At 38.7% G+C, this 25,211-nt stretch overlaps 1 protein-coding gene across 1 annotated transcript in view; it reads right to left on the bottom strand.

The window, feature by feature from the left end:
• The window catches only part of ntf3 (neurotrophin 3), a 42,435-nt gene extending 31,654 nt beyond the window's left edge, over positions 1-10,781 (bottom strand). The window contains exon 1 of the mRNA XM_033989896.2: positions 10,620-10,781. Coding sequence (XP_033845787.1) covers positions 10,620-10,637 — 18 coding nt within the window. The 5' untranslated portion in view covers positions 10,638-10,781. The remainder of the gene's footprint in view (positions 1-10,619) is intronic.
• Positions 10,782-25,211: the final 14,430 nt, after the last annotated feature.

Raw genomic sequence — 25,211 nt, 5'->3', positions numbered from 1 at the left:
CAATCCTAAACAATGTTTGTGGTCACATGACTCTCACATGGACTGGCCTTATAATTAACGAGCGAAACCACAGAAACACAATCACAATCAGTGCTGTCTGTCTCATGAGGAACTGTTCTCCAGGCAGTGCTGTCATCTGACTCTGTCCCAAAATTCCTCACCAACAATTTCGGAAACAACATTCATATTTATACCACAAATAAAACAATTATAGTTTTGCCTCTCATTGAGCCCTGTCGCCTCACAGCGAAAGTGCTAAGGAGGTTTTGTGTTCGACTCCCTGGTCACTCCAGGCCTTTCTGGTTGGAGTTTCCATGTTTTTGCCTATATTTGGGTGGGTTTCCTCCAGGCACCATGGTTTCCCTCGTCAAAACATGCATCCACCTAAGGTAGTCCTGACCAAAATTAGCTCAAGATCTGGAGATGGGTCCTTGATGCCCATTGCTCCTAATAGGTTGCCCCAGTGCCACTGAAGGATGGGTCAAATGCAAAGGTTTTGGGAACAATAAAGTGTACCTTAACCTAAAGAAAGGTCAAATGCTATTGCAGTGATGATGGCAGTTATCTGGATTTTATATGTATTGAAAGTGTGTCTAAGTAGGTGTAAGGAAGTGTGTCAAGATTAACTGTATAACTGATAAACATGAGTATTCAGGTTACAGTATAATCATAAGAACTAAACAAATATAACTGTGGCGATTATAGATACAAAATGATGTAATTTATATCCAATTCATTTAATCAAACATGGCACATAACATGCCATATATATATGTGTGTGTATATATATATACACACACACATGGGTAGGTTTATAACTCAGTGTCCACATATATCTCATGCATGAACGTATATCTCTGTATAGAAAATGCATTAATATTTGAACATATTTCTGTGCTATTCTTTGTTCCCTGCGTCATACCTCACACCAGCTGCTCTTCCCTTATGTAGGGCTCCTTTCACCTGCGCTTCATCTCACACTTAATATTTATTCTGTTTTTATAAATCAGTCTCGAGTGTTGTCTTTGGCTCTTGATCAGGAACACAAGTAGCAGCCCTCAATCTCCCACAGGACTGACAAAGATTAAATACAATACATACAATACAGTTAATCTTGAATTCTGAATCTTGACAGCACACATGATTCTGAGTCATGATAATGGATTTACATAGTTAAACATGCCTATGTAATATATGTAACTTTTCTGGTGGGGGGTCTGCCACCTGCTTGTCTCTATGAAGATGTTATTGTTTTGCCTGAAATGCGCCACAGTACGGCAATAAAGTCTCTGAGACAAACAGGTGATGCTATTAGGCCATGTTACAGGTCAGATCTGTAGAGAGGCAAGCCTGCTCACAGTAAGCATAAGGTATTTTTTAGCAATACAAACACCTGTAATTGAAGACATGGAAGACATTTTATGGGCAAAGGCAATAACATCTCTAGGGAGACCGTCACAAAAGTTGCACAGCGCACATTTAAGGCATAATTTGCATGTTTTAGTCCCTAGATGCTGTAGCTGGACAGTCCGCACAGTTTTACCTCATATCCTGAAAAGGCCACCACAAAAGCCATTCAATTGCAGCTTCAGTGCCAACTCCCAAGTGTATTTGTAAAGTCTAATAGCAGAGCACTGATGATTAATGAGTCCCTGACAAGAGTTTGGCTTTCAACAAAGACTGAAGTAAAATCAATGGAGAAAATAACAGACTGTGGACATGTTCAGCTAATCCCCCAACACAAAAACATTCGTAATGACATAAAACATGGTGGGCTCCCCGTCCAGGCCTGCACTCAACTGCTGACATCTCAATAAATACATGGGGTTAGGGGGACACATTCATTTTGGCATTGCTGGGAGATATGCCATTTATACTGCAGCACACGATGAGCAACGCAACTGCAAACAGCTCCCAAAGACAAGAAAGATCTGGACGCTGTGTGTAGACTGTTTACAGTAATGTCCGTGTGAGATTGAAGGTGCACTGTGTAACTTTTCTGGTGCGTTCGACCGCCTGTCTGTTTCCGTGGAGATGTTATTGCTTCGACTGGAATGTTACACAATAGGGCATACTCTAACTTACATTTATTCAACGCGCCTCCACATTTCTGATTTGTAACGCCTGTATAAAGATAGATAAGCTAAATGCCGTACTGTTTAACATCGTACCAGAAAAGTTACACAGTGCTCATTTAATTTACAGTTAAACTTCATTGTCCCTGTATGAATTATAGCAACAGTATAATACAAACTACACTGTAACCATGAATTTTGTTATTTTAAAAGCAATAAACTATGAAGGCTGCCAAAAATACTTGTGAATGTGAACTATGCAGAGATGGAAGTGACTGAAAATACTGCATAGTAAAAATCATAAATCCATCCGGCGGCATATAAAACAAACTACTATACAAACCAAGATAATTGTTTTTTGCACTGAACTCTGTATTTGGACAATAAAGACATCTCACACTTAAAACCAGTTTGAAAGGCAAAACGCTCTAAATAAAAGCATTCAATGGAATTCCCTCCTAGAGCTAGTTTGGTTTCATGTCACCCCCCTCAAGGCAAAGTTACAAGGAGGAAGGAATACCAGCGCTTCAAACTGTACTGAACATTTGACACAAGCTTAAAATTCAGTTTGACAGTCATTCATACCCAGTTGTAGACAGTATTGTAGAGTTTCAAGATGCCAAAAAAAACAACCCAGAACAACTAAGGTAGTCCTCACCAACCTGGCTCAATATCTGGAGATTGGTTTGATGACAGATTGACCCAGCCACAATGAATGATAAGTTAACTGCAGGGGATGAATTTCATGTCTACCTGACTTTACCTTGACTACAGATTATCTTATTGTAACTATAAGGAAATAGTGCTCTATTACAATGCAGCTGGGCCAAATGTTCAAGTGTAGTGGACAGTAATGGAACTGACACTGACGATATAGCCTTTGTCAATATGTATTTTTAAGTCTGCTTAGTTCACGAGTAAAACAGGTGACTGCATAGGGTTGTTAACAAAAAGTTTGACATAGTAAACCATAACACTACGGTGAATATACTGTGTCAGCTGCTTCAAAACCAAGGACCATCGCCTCTCAGTCTATGCAGATGCAGCGCTGAATGCTATAAATAATGCAACGCCCCGCTATGTTCAATGCATATTTTATAATTACATGACAAAACAACTCGCAGGCGTTACAGCCCTATGCCGTGTTACTGTGTGTCCAGGGCTTCATACTAGCCCTGGTTTGAACTGTGTGTAAACAGTTGCCTTTCATTCCTTTGTATGGAAGCAAGTACTGACCTGTTGCATGAGCATAATAGACTTCATTTCAATTAGCAATGTTCTTTATCAAACGGTGTGAGGTAGAGCAGAACTGGAAGTACCTGTGTGAACAAATACCAGGGTTGAATCTGAAGTATGTAAATTATTATCGGTCATTACACAAAACACGATGCCAAAGTATTTCCATGAGCCATGTAATTTACAGAACAAGTGACAGGAGTGGAAGCAAGATGAACTTTGTGTATAAAATGCCATATTTGAACCATCAGGTCAGTGAAATGACGCAAATAAAGGTAAGAAGAGGTTATCCAATAGTTAGTTAAAGCTCCACCGTGTAACCTTACAGCCAAAAATAGACTGAAATAAGAGAGCAGGTTGACGCAGCACTTCCAGAAAGCTATCCTCCAAATGGAGCTTTGCTTGAGGGCATCTGAATTAGGTTATAAATAAGAACATATTTAATACAACAGAAAAAAACACAACTCTTGGAAGTAAATCATCTTAAAAACTCAAGTACGTATTATTCCTTCATCAAACATTTTTGTTACTTAGTATATGATCCACTTTGTTTAAATAACTTCTGTTTCCTATGATTCTAAATGTGCAAGGCTAAAATGTACGCACAGTTTCGAGCAGTCCATTGTGCAACTGTACGTTTGAGTGGAAGTGTTTATTATCCAAAGCTTTTCCTTTGTGTAACTGGTGGTCTGTATACACACATGTAAATGGGCCATATCATAACAAATACTGCACATTACTCTGTTGAAGGAAATTCTCTTTTCCATAGTTGTTGAATTCACTGTGAACTGATGCAAAAATACCTGTGGTCCACTTGATTTCAACAGCGTAACAGCGAACTTTAAATTTCAAAGCATCCTCCATAATAACCTAATGCATAGAGCTGACATTCAGCTCCAGAAAACAGTCTGAAAAAAGTTTCTTATAATGTCAAAAATGATATTTACACATAGTGGCTCTTTAAGTATAAAATCACTGTACAAGGCCTGTCAGGGGTTCCTTTAACTGTACAAAGGCAAAATGAGTTTTGCTTTATATTCAAAGAAGCTATTGATACCAATTTGTCTATATGTATCACAAATGTTTGGACAATGTTAATGTTCCAGTCCCAATGAACCTGCAGTATCAAAGTACAACAACTGCAAGCCTACCTCCTGAGCTCAAGGGATATTTGGGGTAAAGTGAGGAAACTATTACTCAGTACATGGAGAACATGCACACAATCTGGGCCTTTTTGCTGTAAGGCAATCCTTAATTTTGCATCACGATTATGTGAAAGGCATGCAAAGCTATTTCATTCTAAAGTATCTAATTATGTCTTTACACAACAAAGGGATCGGTCAAATGGAAAATGACCCAAACATTATCTGATAATCAGCATTAGCTGGAGGAAGTCAGGTTATTTAAATGCTTATTAGCCACATATTTACATTTAAATGGGCCCATCCACACTGTAGTGTCTGCCACAGGAACGCCTACAATGTAAATCATCCTCTGCACAACTTTAGCCACAGTAAAGATTAAAGCTCGGATTAGTCTCATGTCAAGCCTATATACGTTAAACAGTGGTGTTTATTTCACTGTGGAAGTCCAGTCCAGGTGGTTATACATTTTGGGCGGAGCCAGTGAGCAGCAGGTTTCACCCTTGGGTGCTTTGCAAACCTGTTAGATCTGATATCAAAGGTGTCCACAAGCTGACACCCATCACCCAGAGGCGTCCCGGGACATTAAGGTGAAGAGGCGCTCCCTGACATTAAGCCACAATTATAACACTGCACTGTCCTGCCTGGTATTGACCCTGCAGGGGCTGATTCAGATGCTGATTAGAGCTCTGTTAGTGGACAGTACACAAAGACATGCAGCAGGGAAAGGTAAATCACTGTTAAAATCTTATCTCCAGAAAACCACTGTATTTTAAGTAGCATTTAATGTAACTATTTTGGACATTCATGATCTTCCTAACATGAAGGATCTTGCCATGCCAAATTGGAGTAAATCATAAAACTATAAATTGAAAAGGCTATTGGCGTGTAAACCATAGCTTTCATTTTCCCTTGATAGTATAACCAAACATGGAATTCTATCATGACATTAAATGCAATCAGGATTATATTTACTGGACAGATTGTAAATTGTAGTCTATTCCAAAAACTTACTGTCTTATGGTCTTATCAGTTCTAAAATGTTAATTATCAGAATCTTAATAATTCTGTGCACTAAGCTGGTGATCTGCAAATAACAATAACGTATGTACAGCAGGCCCACCCTCCAGCTTGGTACTCCTGACTCTAGACAATATGGAGGAGCACTGCACTGTGGCTGTTACTGCTTTTGATCAAGATTGGCCCAGTGGAATTTACAAGTTGTCACCCAAGTGCGATGACGATGACAGCAATACAACGAGATACAGGATGCTTTTTTCACCTCACAAAAATCAAAAACAGTTTAAGAAGTAATTTAAAGCAGAAACAATTGAGGGATTAACTTTGTTGAATGTTGCATAGTCATCCCCAAGGCCTTTCTTGCCAGCGCGTATTGCCCAATGAATTCTAATGCCCTGAATATCTATGGTATCTAAATGTTTTCAGGAAGTCCTCTCTGTATCAGGCATCAGCTCTATTCCCTTCTGTAGATATCTTTGTATAATCAACAGCTCTAAGCCTTTCTAAGGGACCACCCCATAGAGAAGGGGCCACAATGCTATCGGGACAAGCCGGAGTCCGAGATGGACAGGTATAGACTCCAGTGCATTAGGGAGTTTTACTGTCGGCGAGATAAAGGAAATCACTGGAAAAGAAATGCAGATTAGAGGGTCAAATGGGACGTCATGTGACCACGCTGTCGGGAAGAACGCGCCTCACCTTCAAAACCACATGATCTGTATCGGCGTCTGTCTCCCAGGGAATTGTAGGAGAGATAATAGAAGCCACATGCAGAGAAAGTGGCGCAGGGGTACAATGATGGTAAGTGGTGAGGTTACAGGTATAATGAATAGGTTTGCTAAATGAGAACTTGTATATTATAGGCTGAGGTGTTTCCACTGCACCTTAAACCAAAATAAAGTGAAATGTCAATGATTCTAAGGGCTAAGCAAATCACAGTTAAAGAATAGATTCAACTAGAACAAAGACAAAATATGAATATTTTTACTTTGAGGGCCAATATAAAGTGTTATGCAAACAATGGGAAATAATTATTTTAAATGTTTGTCAGTCCCCTAATGTACGTTACCAGTCAAAATTTGGACACACCATCTCATTACTTTTTTGTAGCAAAGAAAAAAAGTAAAAAATAAATAAATAAATAAAAAATAAAATGAATATTTTATATTCAAATCCTCAAAGTATCTACCTTTTGCTTTGTCAAAAAAATATTTAGTACAGTTATGTAATTTTTTTTTTCTTAGCTACAAACCTCCATATATCTTGTTTCATATGTTTGATGTCTTCCATATGTATCTACTACTGAATGAAACTGAATGAAATGGTGTGTCCAAAATTGACATATTTCTTTGGACCCTCTCCTCCTCCCCGCCTGGCCCTCTTCCACCCGCCTCCCTCTCCTCCTCGCCTGGCTCTCATCCTCCTCGCCCGGCCCTCCTGCGCCGATTTTTCTTGTTGTTTTGTTTTTGTGTGTAGGCAGCACGGTGGCTGAGTGGCTCATGCCTCACAGCAAGAAGGTTTGGTTCGACCCCGGGTCGCCCAGGCCTTTCTGTGTGGAGTTTTGCATGTTTCTCCCCATGTCTGGATGGGTTTCCTCCGGGTACTCCGCTTTCCCCCATCAATCAAAACATGAATGCCCTTCGAGACAACTGTTGTTGTGATTTTGGGCGTTACAAAAATAAAATGAATAGAATTGTTACATGCTTGTCCCTGATTGGCTAATCCACCTGTCAGTCATGACTATTTGGACTTGGATTCCCCGGCGACCAGACTTTCATCTTATTGTAGTAAGTAAGTATGTAAGTATTGAAGAAGAACATATTCTGGATCCCAGGCAAGGCAAACTTATGTCACCATTCAATGCAGGTAGGTTATACACAGCCAGAAAATACATATAAATCAATCAAAAACTTAAGCTTATAGCATAAAATGTTTAACATAATAAAACCAAACAATGCATAGGAAGTCACATTCAAGAATCAACAACCATTCAAGACCTGCCCAAACCCTGTAAAATAGGCCATCACAAATGTATAACTACTGCTCTGTTTCCTGTGTCTAAAGCCCAACTAACAATTGAGCTTCTAACAGTGACTGAATATAGATTAGGATGCTTAAAGTCAGTTCACATGACTTACATCTGTTGCACATTGAATTATATTGTGGGTAGGTCAAATACAAATTGGATTAGAAAGAGAATGGGGGGATTACAGGGCATTCACAACAAGAGGATGTGAGTACAGAGGAGCAAAATCTGACGTATGCATTTTTGAAAAGTCCTAATTAGATACAAACAGCAGTCATTTCACCGGATGCCTAGAGTCATTTGTTGCAGTTATGGGCTAGGTGATGTGGCAAATTTGAGAAGATTTGGTTTCATTTTGATAAAAATAATAATAATAATAATAATAATTGAAAAACCCTATACACTACCTAAGGCCTGAATAATGTGGCAGAGATGATACAAGATGATCCATTGACTGATAAGGCACCAATCTAAAACAGGCACTATAGGCTAATCCCCAACTAGGTAGCTTTTACCACACCAAGATAGGCCCCATACAGTTGTGCACTACTCCTGACAGGTCGCCCTGGTGACCTGGAAAGACCGGAAAAATTCAGAAGACCAAATTTCATTCAATCTTGGCAAACCAAAAGCATGAAAAGAAGCTAAAGTTGCAGGTTTAGGCAACAGTTCACGCATGTTGTCATTTGCCAGAGACGCCTCATTTGTGTCATCTTGTTGACAAATAAAATGCTCTGTTGTTTTTATGTGGACAGAATTGGACAGCGTTTAAAGATGGAAATGGAATGTGGATCCACCTCCTTCTGAAACAGCATGAGTTTATTCGGCACCTGGAAAACATTTGGCTTTATCATCTGTTGTTGCCCTCCCTCTGTTCTCCCTGTGTTCTTTAGACCTCTCCAAACTCCCTCTCCGTCTACTACACACCGGGGACAGTGCTGTAAAAGTGAAGTCAAACAGCTGCAGAGCACACAGTTCAAATCCTGTGACTTTGAACCTGAGAGGAAGGATTTTATATGGACTTCTGAGGACTACACTGCTTATCGTCACTACCACCCCAGTGTGTCAAGTAATATTACACACTCACATTTAAGGGCAGTTACAGGCAGTAATCTGAAAATCTATTTATTATTTCTGAAATGGAAATAGACTACTCTATATTTGTAGTTTATTTTGACTTCCACATTGAACTGCATTTGAATAACAATAACAAACAGTACTGTTAATTTTAACAAGTGATGTAAGTGATAATCTTTCTAAGCTTAGAAAGTCTTAGTAAGTCCAAAATTCAAAATCACAAATCATACCATACAGTGTAGTTTCAGTGTCTTGAAACAAAGCAGGCGTAAATAAAATATTTCATAAATGGAGAGACTATAATCATGGGTCTTTCAGGGTCTTTCAATACTCTCCTTTAGTCTGGCTCTCGCTTTTCTTCATCAGATCCGCTTCTCATCCGACCCACGCGCACAGAGCCTCCCACCACCACGCGCTCACACGTCCCATGGCGGAGACCCGACCCAAAACCGCAAGAGACTCATCCAGGCTACCGTGCGCCTTTACGCACAGCTGCACGCAGAGCTACGTGCCACAACGAGCAGCACTAATAGAAGTTAGAACCACGCACTCGATCAAAATAATATTGTCATTTTTCACACCAAAAATATTATCGAAAATATTATCTCCAAGGTAAATATTACTACGCGCCACATGAACATAACGTGGCTGGACCGCAATCTCCATTAAAACAAATGGGAAGGCAAGCATCTGTCTGCGAGGTGGATTTTGGGTTAAACACTATTGTAAAGCTCTGGCTCAAGATGTTGGTGGAAACTTTCTTGTGAGATGAGAAAGTATGCATTGCCTTCCCACATTTACGCACGACGCACGCAATAATCCACAACGTCACAAAGCTTCCCACAAACTATGGTAATATTATAGATATGATGGTTAAACTAAAGGAGAACATCCAAGTCTTATTATTATTTGTTATCAATTTTACTACATATTGTACATTAAAACTAAACAAAGAATATATGTAGTTGAATGGCCTGATATACTAGTCTGAATACATTACGATATTATTTAAAAAAAAACCCAAACAAACAAAAAACAAAAACAAAACAATCCTCAGATAGTAAAAAAACAAAACAAACAACAACAACATAAATGCACCTCTCAGCTCGTTCGGCACACACACGTCACTGTAAAGGGAGCGTCTATGTTAAACAAACATACATCTACTTTGCATTTTTACGTGACGCATCATACAATGCACAAGGATGCATTTGTTTTCGTACTGTATCCTACAGTCTTACAGTAATGTCATAATGGTCTATGCAAAACATGTGCCAAACTTTCTGTTCCCACAGACACATAAAAAACACATGTGCCAAGAACGCACAGAAGGAGAGGCACGCAATAGTACGCCGTAGTGCGCATTGTTCAAATAAACTGTGTCAACTGTGCCATATCATCTTTCACTGGCACAAACTCCAGATCCACGCTCAATTAGCAGCCGTTACACTCCAGTTCTGTCCATTAGTCCACGCCAGTCCAGAATTACATACAGGAGCACATCCCGCCCGCGAGTCGACGTTTTCTCGGCACTTTCTCGGGGTTGGATAAATAGACTTTGACTTTGTACAGCAGGAGTGTGTTTGTGTGCTCAGCGAGGCCCAGCCCTGAGTTACCTGCGCCAGAGACGCTGAGTGTGCCTTTGGGCTGAGCACGTTCTATCAGGCTTTACCTGCGCGAGCTCCGGCTTAACAGCACATTAGTGTGCGGTAATATCACGCACAGCCTGTACCCATGTGTAAACGTCCAATTAGATTCATCACGACTGATTTAGATCAATAACATATACCAATACTGCCTTTCCAAAACTTATGTTTTAAAAAAGTTTTAATTTCTATAGCCCATCCTCAATACCATCCTAAAATCCTTCAAATGTGCACTTCGAATGCATATAAGACTTACAAAGAATATGTGTAAGTTACTTCTGAATCACCTTTAGCGCATTAGAACAGACTAGAACAGCAAGAGATCCCTGGATGAGGTCTCCAGGCTTAAACCCAAATCCACGGGGCGCTTACAGGGAAAGTAAACAGCACTTCTTACCGTAATAAAGGTAACCATAGCATCGGCGGGTGTGTATCCAACAGCGTCGACATGAAGGTGATTGAGTTTTAGAGAATCCTTTTTGGCGAAAACTTCCCACTGTTCAGGTCCCGAGTGTTACCGCCTGTCTGCTCCGCGCGCCACACGGCTCTGTCCCGAGCAGAGCCGGGGATCAGCCTGTAAAGCTCGCTCTGGTCTGCGCGCGTGCGTCAGTGCGCGCCTGCCGTGTGTGTCCTCTACATAATCTCGCGCTCTCGCTGCTACGGGACAGATGGCCTGGCGCATGATGCAGTTCCGACCTGTCTGCAGCGGAGCGGGCCTCGCATGAAGTAGGGTAAAGAACCCCAAAGAGCTGTTGAATAATTTGATCAGGCGCTTCTGACCAATGTTAAACTGTATCTCAGACATTTTTGCAAGAGAAGTTATATGGTTAAATAATACTACTAATAATAATGATAATGCCCTGATGAAAAATGCTCTGCTAGTCTGGGTTGACAAGAAGAGCAATATAAACAGAGGAATTACAACTGTATAACAGAAGATGCCATGATTAAGGATAGTTTCTCAGATGCATGTCTCTAAATGCAAGCCTATCCTTTTAAAGTAGGCTAAGTGTTGAATTTTTAATAAGTACAAAAACCTTCATCTCCAGCTCTGCTCAGGGATGCCACACCAAAAAAAAAAAAAAAAAATATCCTGGAGAACATTAAGAATATTTAAAAAAAAAAGAGAGAAAGAACAAGAAAAGGTGGGGAAGATATATATCATAAAGACCAAAGACTTCATGTATTTTCTTGAGATGTTGGCCAGGGGATCAATTTTGTCTCTGCATTTGACCAATTTTTTGTGCCATATGAAGTTATCAAGGTAACAGCACCTGGGCACTAGATCAAAGTTTTGTCAGAACAAGCAGAACATGGCTCAGTTAGTTACTCACAGCTTAATTTATGAAGCATTTTATAAAAGATGTTTTTATACAATCTGAAAGACTATTCTATCAACCCCAAATGATATATATTTGCACTATAAAATACAGGTTTTATTTTCAGCCACAAGACACTAGGTCAAGCCCATGAAAAAAGATCTGTTAAAAAAAAATGCATTTGGTATAAAATCACCAAATGTTACAGATAATTCACAATGTCAGTACAATAAAATAAATAAAAATAATCAAAAGCATTTTATAGAATATGTGACATTGTTAATTCGGAGACTGTTATATTTTGTCTCTCCATGACAGCGACTGCATTTGCCAGGTTTACCAACACCCTGACACTTGGTTAAGCCTAAACCATTAGACGTGAGCTTCACTGACAGACTAAATCCTGACCAAATTGCAGGCCACATCCCATACAACGCGAGGTGGATTATCTTTGTTAGCACAGTAAATTCCCCTTTCTCTACACTGACACCTGAACATATCATATTTGTGGACATGATCAGCAGCCAACAATAGCAGCTCTAAAAACAAACAAGATTTTTTATTAAAGTTATCAACAGGCTGCAATAGAGAGGGCTGTGTTTTAGTCATGGTATTGTGCGCTCAGAGCGGCTTGTCATTATACGGGAAATTAGCTGTTTGTCGATAGAGCCATATTGATTAAAAAGAGTTGAATAAAGCATGCAATCAAGGGTCAATTAAATGAAAGGTTGCACGCTAAAATAAAATGAACAAAGACAGGTGCATAATACACCAAAACAAATGATTCATGAACAAAAGGATGAGAGACAGGGACAAGGAAAGAAGTTCAGACTATACAGCAGACATGATGCTTTATAAAATGTCCCTGGTCTGTCACTACCTGACAATCACAGCCCCGTTACCTTTGCCTGTCATCCAGTCTCATCTCAAGTCAAATCCATATGCTGCATGCAGCAGCAGAACCGTTTGCTTCCTCAGCTTCTCCTTAACATCAGCATGACCAGCAAAAGTCATTTTAATTCAAACTATACAAAAACACACACACAAACCTAAATGGTAACTGGTAACCACTTTTTCACATTCAAGGCACACAAATCGCTTTACATCAAGGAACCACTCACCCATTCACACACACATATACACCAGTTCATGAAAATGTGTGTGAATTGGAGCTGGAATTGCACTGCCAACCTGTGGGTCAGTGGATCTGACCACTCAACAAATGATATTTATGTCGAGAGCGGGACAAATGTGTTTGTCTGTCTGTTTATGTCACATTAACTAATAAAGCTGATCATTTAAAGGGATGGTATTTTACAAGACAATATGATTTAAAGTAATTTAAGGAAGGAGGAATCATGTAACCAGAATGTTTGTCATATCCCTCTTGGGAGAACCTGTATCTTCCACAAACATCTTGGTCAGGATAGCTTAAAGATTAGCTGTCATGTTTTTTTGGTAGATGAGAGAATCCACGCACAAACAGGGGAACATTCAAAGAAAGTCACAAATGAATTAACCTGTGTTAACCAGTTAAACAGATGAATCTGTTAAACATGTTATTTTTTGAGAATAGCAGTAATATCATTCAATTGTGCAAGAAAACACTACTCTGACTTTAGTGCAGTTGTAGAAGCCGCTGAGAGCCCCACAAACCCCTGGTGCTGGTGTCTGTTTTCACATTCAGGAATTATGGTCCATATGAAACCTCTCCCAGTCTCTAGATATATTTGTGCTTTGGCAGTTTGAGCGTTACTTGAGACTTGTAAATCTTCAGATATGATGATTGTATTCACTTGCTGTTTGAACTGGGAAGTGCCAAATAAAAAGGCGAAAATTCAGCAAATATTTTGGCTACATGGATTGCTTCTTGTTGTTATAGCTTAACTAACTTTCACAGATTATAAAACAAAATTAGTAGTTACAACAATCATAGTTAACCTCCAGCCTGTAAGCCAAAAGTGGAAAATTCTGTGAAATATAATACTAATTGACAACTTTTGAAATACAGTGTGTTAGAAACAATCACCTTACATTTTAATGATAAGAAAACATATAACTTTATACTTTATAATTGCATGTATCTTTTGTAATGTTATTTAGGAGAAATTTGCCTGTTTGTGGAGCTGTGGAGTTGTGGGTCAAATGCTGTGTACTGTACACTGTGCAACCAGTCCAGGCAGATTTGCATAAACGTGGGCGGCCTGGTTTCAGTTTAAAGACAGCTACATTTAAAGAAGAAGCAGGAATGTGAAATGACTGACAGGATAATCATGTCTCAGCAAACAGTGTCCTCTTTAAGATATAGATCTGCAGACTGACATAGGGTGCATTCACATTTGTTGATATTTGGTCCTAAATTAAGACCATTTTAGACTGGATGGGACTTGGGTTGGTCCTGTCCTAGTCCTTGTTTAGTGCTGCTTTATGCCCAGTTTTTATGGTGATCAATGTGCAAGTGTGAACGCACCCTTAGGCTATGTGAAGGTCCCATACCATTTGTTTCTGAACTCAGGAAAATGCAAATGTGACATGGACATATGTTTATGGGCATTACATGGTACTCTAAATGAGGAAACATGGAAATAATATTCAAAGCCACACCTTCACAGAGCTGTACTGCATGAGCAATCCTTTTCCAGAGTACACCTAACCTGAGGTTGAGCCACCAGGCAGACCCTTATCATGTACATCATATAGAAATAATCCATAGCTGTCTTCGGTTTCATATTCACCTGAAAGAAAGTTTAGTTAAAAGTTTAATTGCAGGCCTTAAAGGGATTAACTGTGATGTATACAGTCCATGTGTTATGGAAAAGTGATACAAAATATATAAATATATATAATGTATCACTTTGTGTGTGTGTGTGTGTGGGGGGGGGGGGGGGGGAGTATATACATATATATACACACACACACACACACAATTTTGAATGAATAAACTATAGACTCTTTTTGTAGATGTGTTCAACTTTGGAATAATCATCCATGTATTTAGTGCTGACACTAAAGTGTGGACTATTGCTCTTCTTTGTGACTCTGTGACTGGTCAGAGCTCCTGTACTTTCTCATTTGGCATAATATTGTATTTCCCCATTTGATTTTAACAATATGATATATATGTAATAATATGTCTTAAAACAAAAATGCATAAATTTGAAATGTGCCAGTGGTGTCACACAGTGCATTTTGGCCATCACATCCCTGTTACTTCATTCTGGTCACTTGTTGTATATTTGTACACTTTGTAATTCATACAGCCAGGAGATTGACCTGAGTTATATGAGTAATATAAGTGCTGCCAAAACAGATTGCCCCATGAGCCACTTTACCTCAGGATGTCTCCAGTGCAACATAGAACATGAATGAAGCTTATGGTTTAGTGCTGTGCCTTGAGTAAATACGATCGTGCTTCTATTAATTTAAGGTAAAGGTGGAAATATATTGTATGGACAATACCACTGTTTGTAAGCCGGACATAACAGCAGACTTGGAAGAGTAACTTACAAATGTAAAGGTATTTGCAAAGGTATCTTGTTACTCAAGTTGTAAAAAGTATTTACTCTGTTTCATGTCAAAATATAAAATAAAAAATATAAAAATACTTGTGGAATTGGATGAATATACTTATAAATACATAATAAATAAATACATAAATAAATAAACAAAGAAATGAAGGACATTTCTGCTTTTGAACCATCCTTCAATGCTGCTGGGGCATCTTCTCAGGAGCAGTGAGCACTGAAGTGCAGTGCTTGGGGACCCATCTCCAGACCTTGGGCCAGGCTTGGTCAGGACCACCTTAGCTGGAGGATTGTACCTATGGTGAATGAGTGTAGGTTGATGGGGGGAAACCAGAGTGCCTAGAGAAAACTCACACAGACACGGCGAGAAACATGCAATCTCCACACAGAAAGAGTCAGGTGACCCAGAGATTGAACCTGGAACCTTCTTGGTTTGAAGCATATTTTGGTTAAATGAACCATGCAGCCACAGTTCATTTAACCAAAATAAATGAACTATAAAATAAAACAATGAAACAGTTATTGGTCAATAGTACAGATGCAGATTAAACAACAGACAAGCAGATTAGCCAATTACAATGTAACCCAAAACAGAAAATGCTTGCATCCCTTTTCCATCCCACTACACAAATATATTTAATGTTGAAAATGCACAAAGGAAGTGAACAGGTTGTCTGGCCCATTGCCAAAGGTGTTCCCCTGCCTTTCACCCACTCCAGTGTGATTCATGTTTGTTTGTGTTACAGGAAAACCTCCACAGCTGTTCAGCTCTCAGCACAAAGAAGAGGAGATTTGGACCGGGGTTAGGTGCAGACACTAAAACGATGAACTATTGTGTCCAATGCATGTTTGAGAGAAAAGAGAATACACAGTAAGGGCGCTTAGTGTGGCTGCATTTTAAAAACACAAACAAATATGAGATGGTCTTCTCTGTGGGAGACATTTTTATGTATTACTAATAATACAATATGCACATAGGTGTAATTGTTATTGGCTCCTTCTTGCTGCAGAAGATGCAATAATCATTCAAAAATATATATAAAAATAGCATTACATGAAAGCAGAACAAGCAGTGGTTGAGAGTTGATATATCTCATTCATTGGTTGCTCAGGAGAAGGATACAAATTGAATCTGCTGTTGTGCCCCTGAGCACAACACCTCACCTTGTCTGTATCAATGTGTTAACCAGATTAAGCACGCACTGTGCATCTGTGGCCCCTTTTTTTCTTGTTTTTAGGGCAATCAATGAGCCTGATGAAGGCAAATTTCAATTTGTTTGCAGTCATCACCAGTTGTAGGATTGTCTGGTTGAAATCGATAAGCAAATGGTAAAAAAGCTGAAGATGGCAAAAGTTACGCACATCTAAGTGTACAGGATCTTAAAAGGAATACTAAACCTTCTATTGACACATAAAAATATCCACAAACCTATGCATTTTCTGAAGGAGAGATTTCTACAATATCCATTCATTTGCTGTAAACATCCATAGAAAACAAAACCAAAAGCAGATGTATGCTTGTTACTTGTTCCTTGTACTGTATTTGGTGTGAGTGGGTGGCTGCTCCTCCTTGTTGGCCCAGTCAGACGTGTTGGTTTAAAGTAATGCAGTAGAGTATACAGCGGGCCATAGAGAGCTTTGTGTCAGGCCGAGGTGAGTGTTGACTTACCCCTGCATGGATGAATGTATGTGGGGACAGAGTTATGTGAGAGGCATGTGTGTATGTGTCCATGCATGTCCACCCTGAACAACCATGTAGACCATTGTTCAAATGACATGACCTCTGGAGTTAGAAATATGACTGATAAGTAATTGTAAGTCCTGGAATCACAGGTTCACCTCTGAGATGTGATGAGTAAACATCTGAGTTTGAGTTGCACGTCGTCAACCAAATCAGAAAATAAACAACATATCGTACTGCTGAGGCTGCCGCTATGTTTAAACACCCGAGTGTCTACACTAATCTGTCTCTTCTTGAGTGAAAGAGTATCCTCTACTTGGTTTTATTGGTCACACATTTAATAGGGCCAAAGAAAACAATGGTATTCTTGAAGGGCCAAGCCTGTAGAATTTGAGTAGGTGTGTCTCTAATGTGTTTAAACTGTTTTCTCACAGATATACAGGAGATTCAAAGCATCTGCAGTCAATTACAGCCCTCGACCTACACCAAAGACAGGCAGATATAAAGTTAAGATAGAATTTACAGCCTGTAGAAGAAAAGTGCACAGTAAATGTCTGTTAACATAATAATATGTTTTATTAACGTTCACACACCTCTTAAAGAGTATTTTTTGAGAATTTGTTATCTAAATATTTCATACTGGTTGAATATGTGAATAAAGACGGTTGTCTGAATGTGTCTGTCACCATCGTGTGAATATGTGGTCATTGTCTAAAGGTCTAAGAGTCTAGAGTCCAGTTAACATTTATGGGAAGATGGTCAAAATATATTAATTGATTAATGTAGTGCTTCATCTTGAACATTTTTCTTGACTATTGATTCAAACTTAAAGGTCCTATATTACTCAAAATTGACTCTTGTGATCTTAAGCCATGTTAAAATGTCGTTACCTCCTCAAAAATATACCTGGAGTTTTATTTTGTTTCATTCACACATGTTTAGGGCTGAATGTATCCAGATTACTCTAGTGAAGGAGTCTGAGCTACTTTTATCATCTGTGCATGTTGAACGTATGTGACAGTGGGTGAAAATGAGGCCAAACCAGCCAAAGTAAGACAAGGAAAGATTTTGACTAGAATCTAAACCTGTGATTTCTCATATTGTCTGACAATTGACTCAACAATTCTAGACCAATCAAACAGGAACAAGACTATAAAATGCCCTATATTTTCTTGCTATACTGGTCAACCTTCATCATTCATGTATGTGTATTGTGATAAATTGTGATTGCAGTCTAGTTCTTATGCAATACTACGGTGTGAAGAAACCCTTAATTTGTATCATTTCAATGTGTTTATGGAGCAATAAAAAGGAAAAGAAAACTCAAACAAGGTGGCTTGACAAGATTAGAGACTGGACCAAAGGCTGAAAAAAAACACGCCAAACTGTTGAGAATCACAATTTAGAAAGGGACATTTTCAGTAAACAGCAAATTACAAAACACTCAACTAAGTCTACAGAGATTTTGCAAAATGACCACAAAACTAAACTTGGACACCGGCTGGCCACTGGTGCCACTACGACTTCAGAAAAACTCAGTAATCTTCTTATCTGTCAAACGCGCAATGCCAACAAACCACATCTGAACAGTGACTCAGATCAGCTTTGGGGACACTGTTCTGGGACCTAACTCTCGAAAGGGTATTCATCTGAGAGGGAAATAAGTCTGTGCCTTAGGACTTAGTGGCAAATCATGGGAGATGTCATACTCAGTGACACAACAAGAGAATATTTTGTTGTTTCTTACACTGACCAAAAATTGTACAGCAAAACGATGTCTGTTATATTTATGTTGGACGTCCTACAGGCCTGCAGTTGCTATGGCATCATTTCAGTGAGCTTTTATTGTGTTACAACAATTTCCCTCCAAATTCAATGGCATTTCCATCAAATTGTCTGAAATCTATGAGGACTATTCAATGTGAGAAATGTGTTAAAATCAATTTCTCTGAATCACTCTTTTGTAACTTGACCCCGACTCCAGGCATTTTAATTTTGCCATCAGAAATGTATTTATAGAACAATATAACAGCATATTCAGGTAGTAAACTGTCCTCTGTTTGCTGAACAAGCAGTAATAATCAAATTTTGAGTGATTCCAGGTGGAAACATTTTTACAGCGATTCAGGGTAGGTAAGTATTTATAGTATTGTTTAAATTCTTCCACACAGCCCTAAAGTTACAGACTTGACTTCTAGTTTGTATAGCAGGGTGTAGGTTCCCTTAAGGTAAAAGAATAGGTTGTGACAGGGTCAGTGGCAGCTTTTACTTTGAAAGGATCGCGTTTCGAGCCAGTTTCACGGGTCATGGCTTTGCTTTAACTCACAGCTCTGACATTCAAACTGAAGACACAGGTGAGAACATATACAGGCTATACTAAGTCCCCATCTGCAGAGGGCGGGCAGGTAAGCTTTTAACAGCATGATAAAGGATGCTTTAAAAGGAGCCATTAGAGGAAACAGAGGCTGGAGTAATGCAGTATAATCAACTCAGTTAAAGGTTTATGGCGTATACTCCAGGCTTAATACTTTTTGACTTGCTTCCATCAAATACATACATGTAAGAGGCATAACTTATGTGATTCAAATATTATTCACTCACAGATTTCAACTTGGGAAATGTTGTGCTGGCGCCCCTTTGTGTATTGTCTTCCATGTATTTTTATAATATTCATACTGCTTTTGTGACGTGGCTGGTCACACTATAGATAGTGTCCTCAACCTTTTGTTCTGTTTGGTTGGCTCATCAGGTCCATCTTTCAGTTGTTACTTGTTACTGTGTTTGGGCACAGGAGGGGGTTTTGATATTTTAAAGTAAATACCAATTTACTTAAAATAAAAAAAAAACTATTAAACTTTTTGTGACCTGTTTGTTCCACCCAGGTCATAACAGACATTTAAACAAACATAGACTGATATTCCAAAACTTTTGATTCCCCCAGGGGTTTGGGTGAAGAGGAGATGAAGTGACTGAAGAGGGTGGTGGTTCTGCTGCTGCAGTGTCGATAGGGCTGAGGAGGGTGGTGGATTGTGGCTCTGAGGGCTGAATGACAGAGGGAAATAGTTACGTAAATGAATTCTGGAGAAGAGGCTGAGTGATTAGGTGAATGAATTGTCATCATGGATTGTTACATCATTTACCCCATGGCGCCGCCTTGGTGAATTATATCATCATCATCATCATCATCATCATAACCACCACCACCAGCATCATCATCACCATCATCGTCGTCGTCATCATCATCATCATTGTCACCATTAACAGCCCCATCACTATCACTATCATCATCACCATCTTCGCCAACATCCTTTATTAAAAATTCATATAGTCCAGTAAAAAAGAAAGAAATAGGACATATTACATAATAATGCTTTAATGTGTCATGTATGAGAATAGGTATTCAGAAGTATTTTGGCATGTGAGTTATTGTTTTTAATTTAGTGACAAGATGCATATTAATTAATTAATTTATTTATTTATTTATTATTGCATAATTAATATCCTGCTTTTTGACACAGGGCTTTGATTCTGAGAACAAACTAAAGAAAATACAGAAATAATAAACAACAAAATGTGTCTGGGAAGAGAATATTTCAAATCTTAATCTGATCATCTGATCTGTTCCAGGCATATTTGTAACATATGCACAGTTTTACATTATAAAACATACATCCTCTCTGCAGTATGTCTCATATGACCTGCTGAGGGACTTTCTGTAGCTTCCAGCACCTCGTGTTTGTTCACAAAGTCTCCTGCCTCTGCCAAACACATTCACAGCACCAGCCCGCAGCCACAAATGTGACATGTTACGACTTTAAAAATTAAGTTATTGCTATTGGAAACAGACTTCTATACAGGCTCTGTGGAAGAAGTCCTCCTATGAGTCACGATGACGCACATTTCTCACTGGTTAGGATGGATTACTTTTTTTCAAGAAATGTTATCAAATTGTAACAAATGGCTTTGTAGTAACAAAGTCCTGGGTTTCTCTATCAACTTTAAAGGTCCTACATTACACAAAATGGATCGTTGTAAGTTTTAAGCCATGCTATAATGCTGTTATCTCCTCAAAAACATACCCGGAGCTGTGTTTTGTGTCATTTTCAAATGTTTGAGTAATCCTGGTTTATTAATCTACATCTCCAAAGCTCAAAAACCTCTATTCCATGTTGTGATGTCATGTGGTAATTTTCAAGTTAACAACTACCTTTAACCTTTAGTTCAGTAGAGATGGTCAATTCCATGGCCAAAATTATCCAGATGTTTCTAGTGAAGGTGTATGGGGTTTAAAAACAAAGTGGAGTCCTTCCTGTATTACCACATGGCTTCACAAGTTTAAGTGTTTTCCGTTTGAGAGAAGAACTCAGTCTAAATATGCAAGGTTTGTGTGTCCTGCATGTGTGAATGGGCCATTTAAACATGCACCACCATCCTGGCTCAAATCTGGAGACATCATCACTGACCCAGGCATGGTACTTGTGTATATGTATATATGTTACATTAGTGTATATGTCTGCACTTTATGAAATTCTTGATACTTGCATTGCATTATAGCTACGGTGATTGACTGATGCTGTGATGTTCTAATCATTGTCACTTTTGATAATGGAATATGTTCCCTTGAATTTTTATTGCCAGATTTGGTGACTCAACAAATCAATAGTGATATAAGAGCACTATTCTCAACCACAACTAAGTGAAGTGATGTAGTTTGAACTTTGTTTGGGAGGTCAGAGAAACAAAAGGGAGGAAGGAGCTCACAAAGGTGGACATGAGAGAAGGTGGGAGGCAGCAGGTGGAGGGATCAGGGTAACTGGATGCTGTGGTTTGGTTTACCCCACAGCAGACAGACAGCGTTAGATCGTGGGGACAGATACTGAGGGCTGCAGAGTGGACAACAGCTCAGACCAGCCAGGGTTAGATTGCCCTGCTCGATAAAACTACAGTTCCCATATGGGACAGGGGCAACAGGTAACACTAGAATAAGTGGTCCGCCTGGAGTAAATACAGGCTTTTCTGATGCAGAGAGGAAGGAGCAGCCGTAGGGCAATTGGACCGATTACAGAGAGATGGACAGAGCTTGTGTAAGGAAGAGTTTCATGAAATTGTTGAAGAATTTGTACATTTTCGTATATATATAATTTTTTTTTTTAAATACACTACATTTAACATTTCTAATTGATAAAAAAAAAAAAAGAGTTTTCCTTTTTTCGATTACCACTGGCATTTATTACAGAGACATGGCAGTCATCCTCGCCTACCTCAACTATACGTAGCCAGAATATCGGAAAGGTTGAAATATTTTGCCCAATGTCAAAACAACAGTATGCCTTTATCATGGTAGGCACTGAACTGCTAAACTTTGATTTAGGGGGCAACCCTGAATGAAAATTGTTGCTCTTTCACTATGCACATGCCAAAGTTATTGATTTGACCTATAAAAAGCAACCATTTTCACTTTAGATAAATCCCTAAATATGTTTTGTCTGTTGCGGCAGCTCATGTTCCTCACCTCGATATGAGAGTGTGACTTCATCAGATACTAGAATTGGACTTACACCACATGTGGGATGGAGATGGGGACTCTTTGGGAGTGTGTTTGACCGACAGCTTAAACAAAGACACCAGAACCACACTTACACTTACTGGCATAGTGCACCTGTTCCTCTCCCCTCAGACCCTCTGTGTGGCCTGCTGTTGTGGGTATGTGTGGTTGTGTGTGGGTGTGTGTGAGGCGTGTCTGGCTGGGACTGTAGAGCCTCAGGCCACTTTCACTGCATCTTAATAGACTTGTATATGACTACTGTTTCCAAATGCTTCAACAGTCAGTCATTTAAAACTGATGCAACATAAAAGTAGTGCTCAAATGCTTAGGTAGGAATAAATTATATGTTCATGACTCGCCAAATCCTCACCTCTGCACTGTGACTGTAAAATGTTCTACCTGATAATTATATGTTAGTTCAATACAATGACTTTTACTGGATGTTTATAGTTTCAGAGTAACACGACAAGTTTCCGAGAACCAATGTAGTAATAAAAAAGATTCAGAAAATAGCATTTGTTTATTTTGCCGAATAAAGGAAATTCTACTCCTAAAATAAATAAAGTCATTCTTGGTAGTGGCATGTTTTAGTTACTAAATGTGACTTGAAGCTTCTTTTTGCTTCTAAGGTTTGGGCATATCTCACTCACCTCTGATAAGGTGCAACTTAAAACGCTTGACAGGGGCAACAACAGCAACACCTGGTGGGCAGAAGCTGAACTTGAGTTATCTCTATTCAAGGCAGGGGTGTCAAACACATTTTCACCGAGGGCCACATCAGGAAAATGGCTGCTCTCAAAGGGCCAGATGTAAAATAAATCTAACTATATTTTAAACTTGTTAATGAACTATTTCTGTGTATATTACTTATTCAAGTTACAAATGTTCTATATGCATTTTCCTAGATGTAAAAATATGGCTGTGTAACTGAGCACCTCCTGATAAAATGACATTTTAATACCATCACAGCTTTTTAATTTATTCGAGGGCCACATAAAATGATGTGCAGGGCCACATTTGGCCCGCGGGCCTTGAGTTTGACACATGTGATTTAAGAGGAAAGATGAAACAGGTGTCCTCCTACAATTCAATTTTACTTGTAAAACACGTGTTCTATCTGTGAGCAGGCTTGCCTCTTCATAGATCTGACCTGAAATTTGGCCTTCCATCGCTTGCTTGTCTCCATGGAGATAGATACATCCAATATTTTACTGTGGAACATCTATCTAGATATAAGCAAAGCAATAACAACTTTATGGGGACATGCGGGTGGCAGCGTTTGTACCAGAAAAGTTGCATAGTGCATCTTAAATCCATTTGTTGGCCCAGACTTTGAGCCTTTTCTCACGACACTGCATCTGAACTGGGGTCAACAACAACAGAAAGTTTGCTCTGGGGTAAGGAAGGGTCACAGGTGTACGCCCATATTAGGTTAGTACTTCATCATAGCATTTATCAGCAGTAAGAAGTCTGTAAAGGACTGATTTGCATTTTAAAATGTTCTCTGAAATGCCAAGGATTCAGTTTTTCAGCAGTGAGTTGTCCTAAACCTGAATTTATTGAACTTGTGAATGACGTGGGCAAAAAAGTCCCATACATTTCACCTCAATTCAAAAAGCTGTACTGTCACCGAAAAACTGTTTACACCACAGCCAAATGTCCCAGTTAGGAGCCCATACATCATCCAGTGTTATTCCTTGTAAATTTAGGGCTCTTTTTGAACTGTTTCTGCTTTCTTAACTTACTTTAGAATTGCAGCATAGAATGTTTATACTAAAGACCTAACAATTGCTATTTTCCAGACATTTGCCAGACACCTGATTTAAAACATTTGGCTATGTATTGACAGTTTTTGACTGAGAAAAAGCAGTCTTCCAAGAAATGTAGAGCAATATTTATGAATGGACTATAAATCAAAAGGATTATATCTGTGTTTAAACAGCAACAATCACACTGTTTTGGTTGGAAACTGTTGGAGCTGTCAGACACAGTTCGTTATGTACAAGGCTATTGCTGGTATTTAGCATTCAACTCCAGCAACTACAAATGCTCTTAACCATCTATTTGTCATACTTTTAAAGCTGCCTTAATTTGAACAATTAATACATTTAATGTTTAATTTAATTTAATTTTAAAATGCACCTAAAAGAAAAAAAAATGTGAATAAAAATCTGTAACAAACATTGGTTCAACATAGAATGAACTGATTTGGACATTTTTGTTTGTAGAATAATCAATAGATCTTTATCAGCAGAAAGGCAAACACTTCTTACTTCATGTCTGTGTTGACAGAGTTATGGAAATCCAGCAAAGTTCTGGAGGACAGTAAAATCCCTCTCAGAACCTATTTGTAGCATTCTGAGATTACCAACCAATATTTTATTTGATTCAGCTATTATAAATTCTAAAGGGAAAATATCTGATGCTTTTAATATTCATTGATAATAATGATCCTTCTCATGTTGATTATGTTGAATCTGAGCCTCTGGCTCTCTTTAAGATCTTTCACTTACATGGAGGTCTTAAATGCACTCTGCTTCAGAGAGCAGCAGATGATCTTGGTTCAAAACTTGTATTACTAACTGTCCCATATTTAAATCAACCTCTATTACATTTTTTAATGTATCAATTCAAATGTTAGTTATACCAGAATTATGGAAAATGGCATGTTTTGCCTTTACATAAAGGTGGGACAACTAAAGATGTAAATAATTCCCAATCACTATCTAAACTGCCTTACCTTAATTGCTTAAAGTTATAATTTATTCAAATAAATGCTCCATTTTGAAGTCTTATCAGTCGAGTTTCAGAAAAGGGCACGGTACTGTCACTGCAACCACAACAGTTTAAAAAGACATTTTCACAGCTTTTGATGACAAAAAAGTTTGTGTAGCTCTGTTTATTTATTTAACTAAAGCTT

This window comes from Periophthalmus magnuspinnatus, chromosome 23 (assembly GCF_009829125.3).
Source record: "Periophthalmus magnuspinnatus isolate fPerMag1 chromosome 23, fPerMag1.2.pri, whole genome shotgun sequence".
Lineage (NCBI taxonomy): Eukaryota > Metazoa > Chordata > Actinopteri > Gobiiformes > Gobiidae > Periophthalmus > Periophthalmus magnuspinnatus.
The sequence above is the reverse complement of the archived record's forward strand: the minus strand, read 5'-3'. Positions and strand labels throughout refer to the sequence as shown.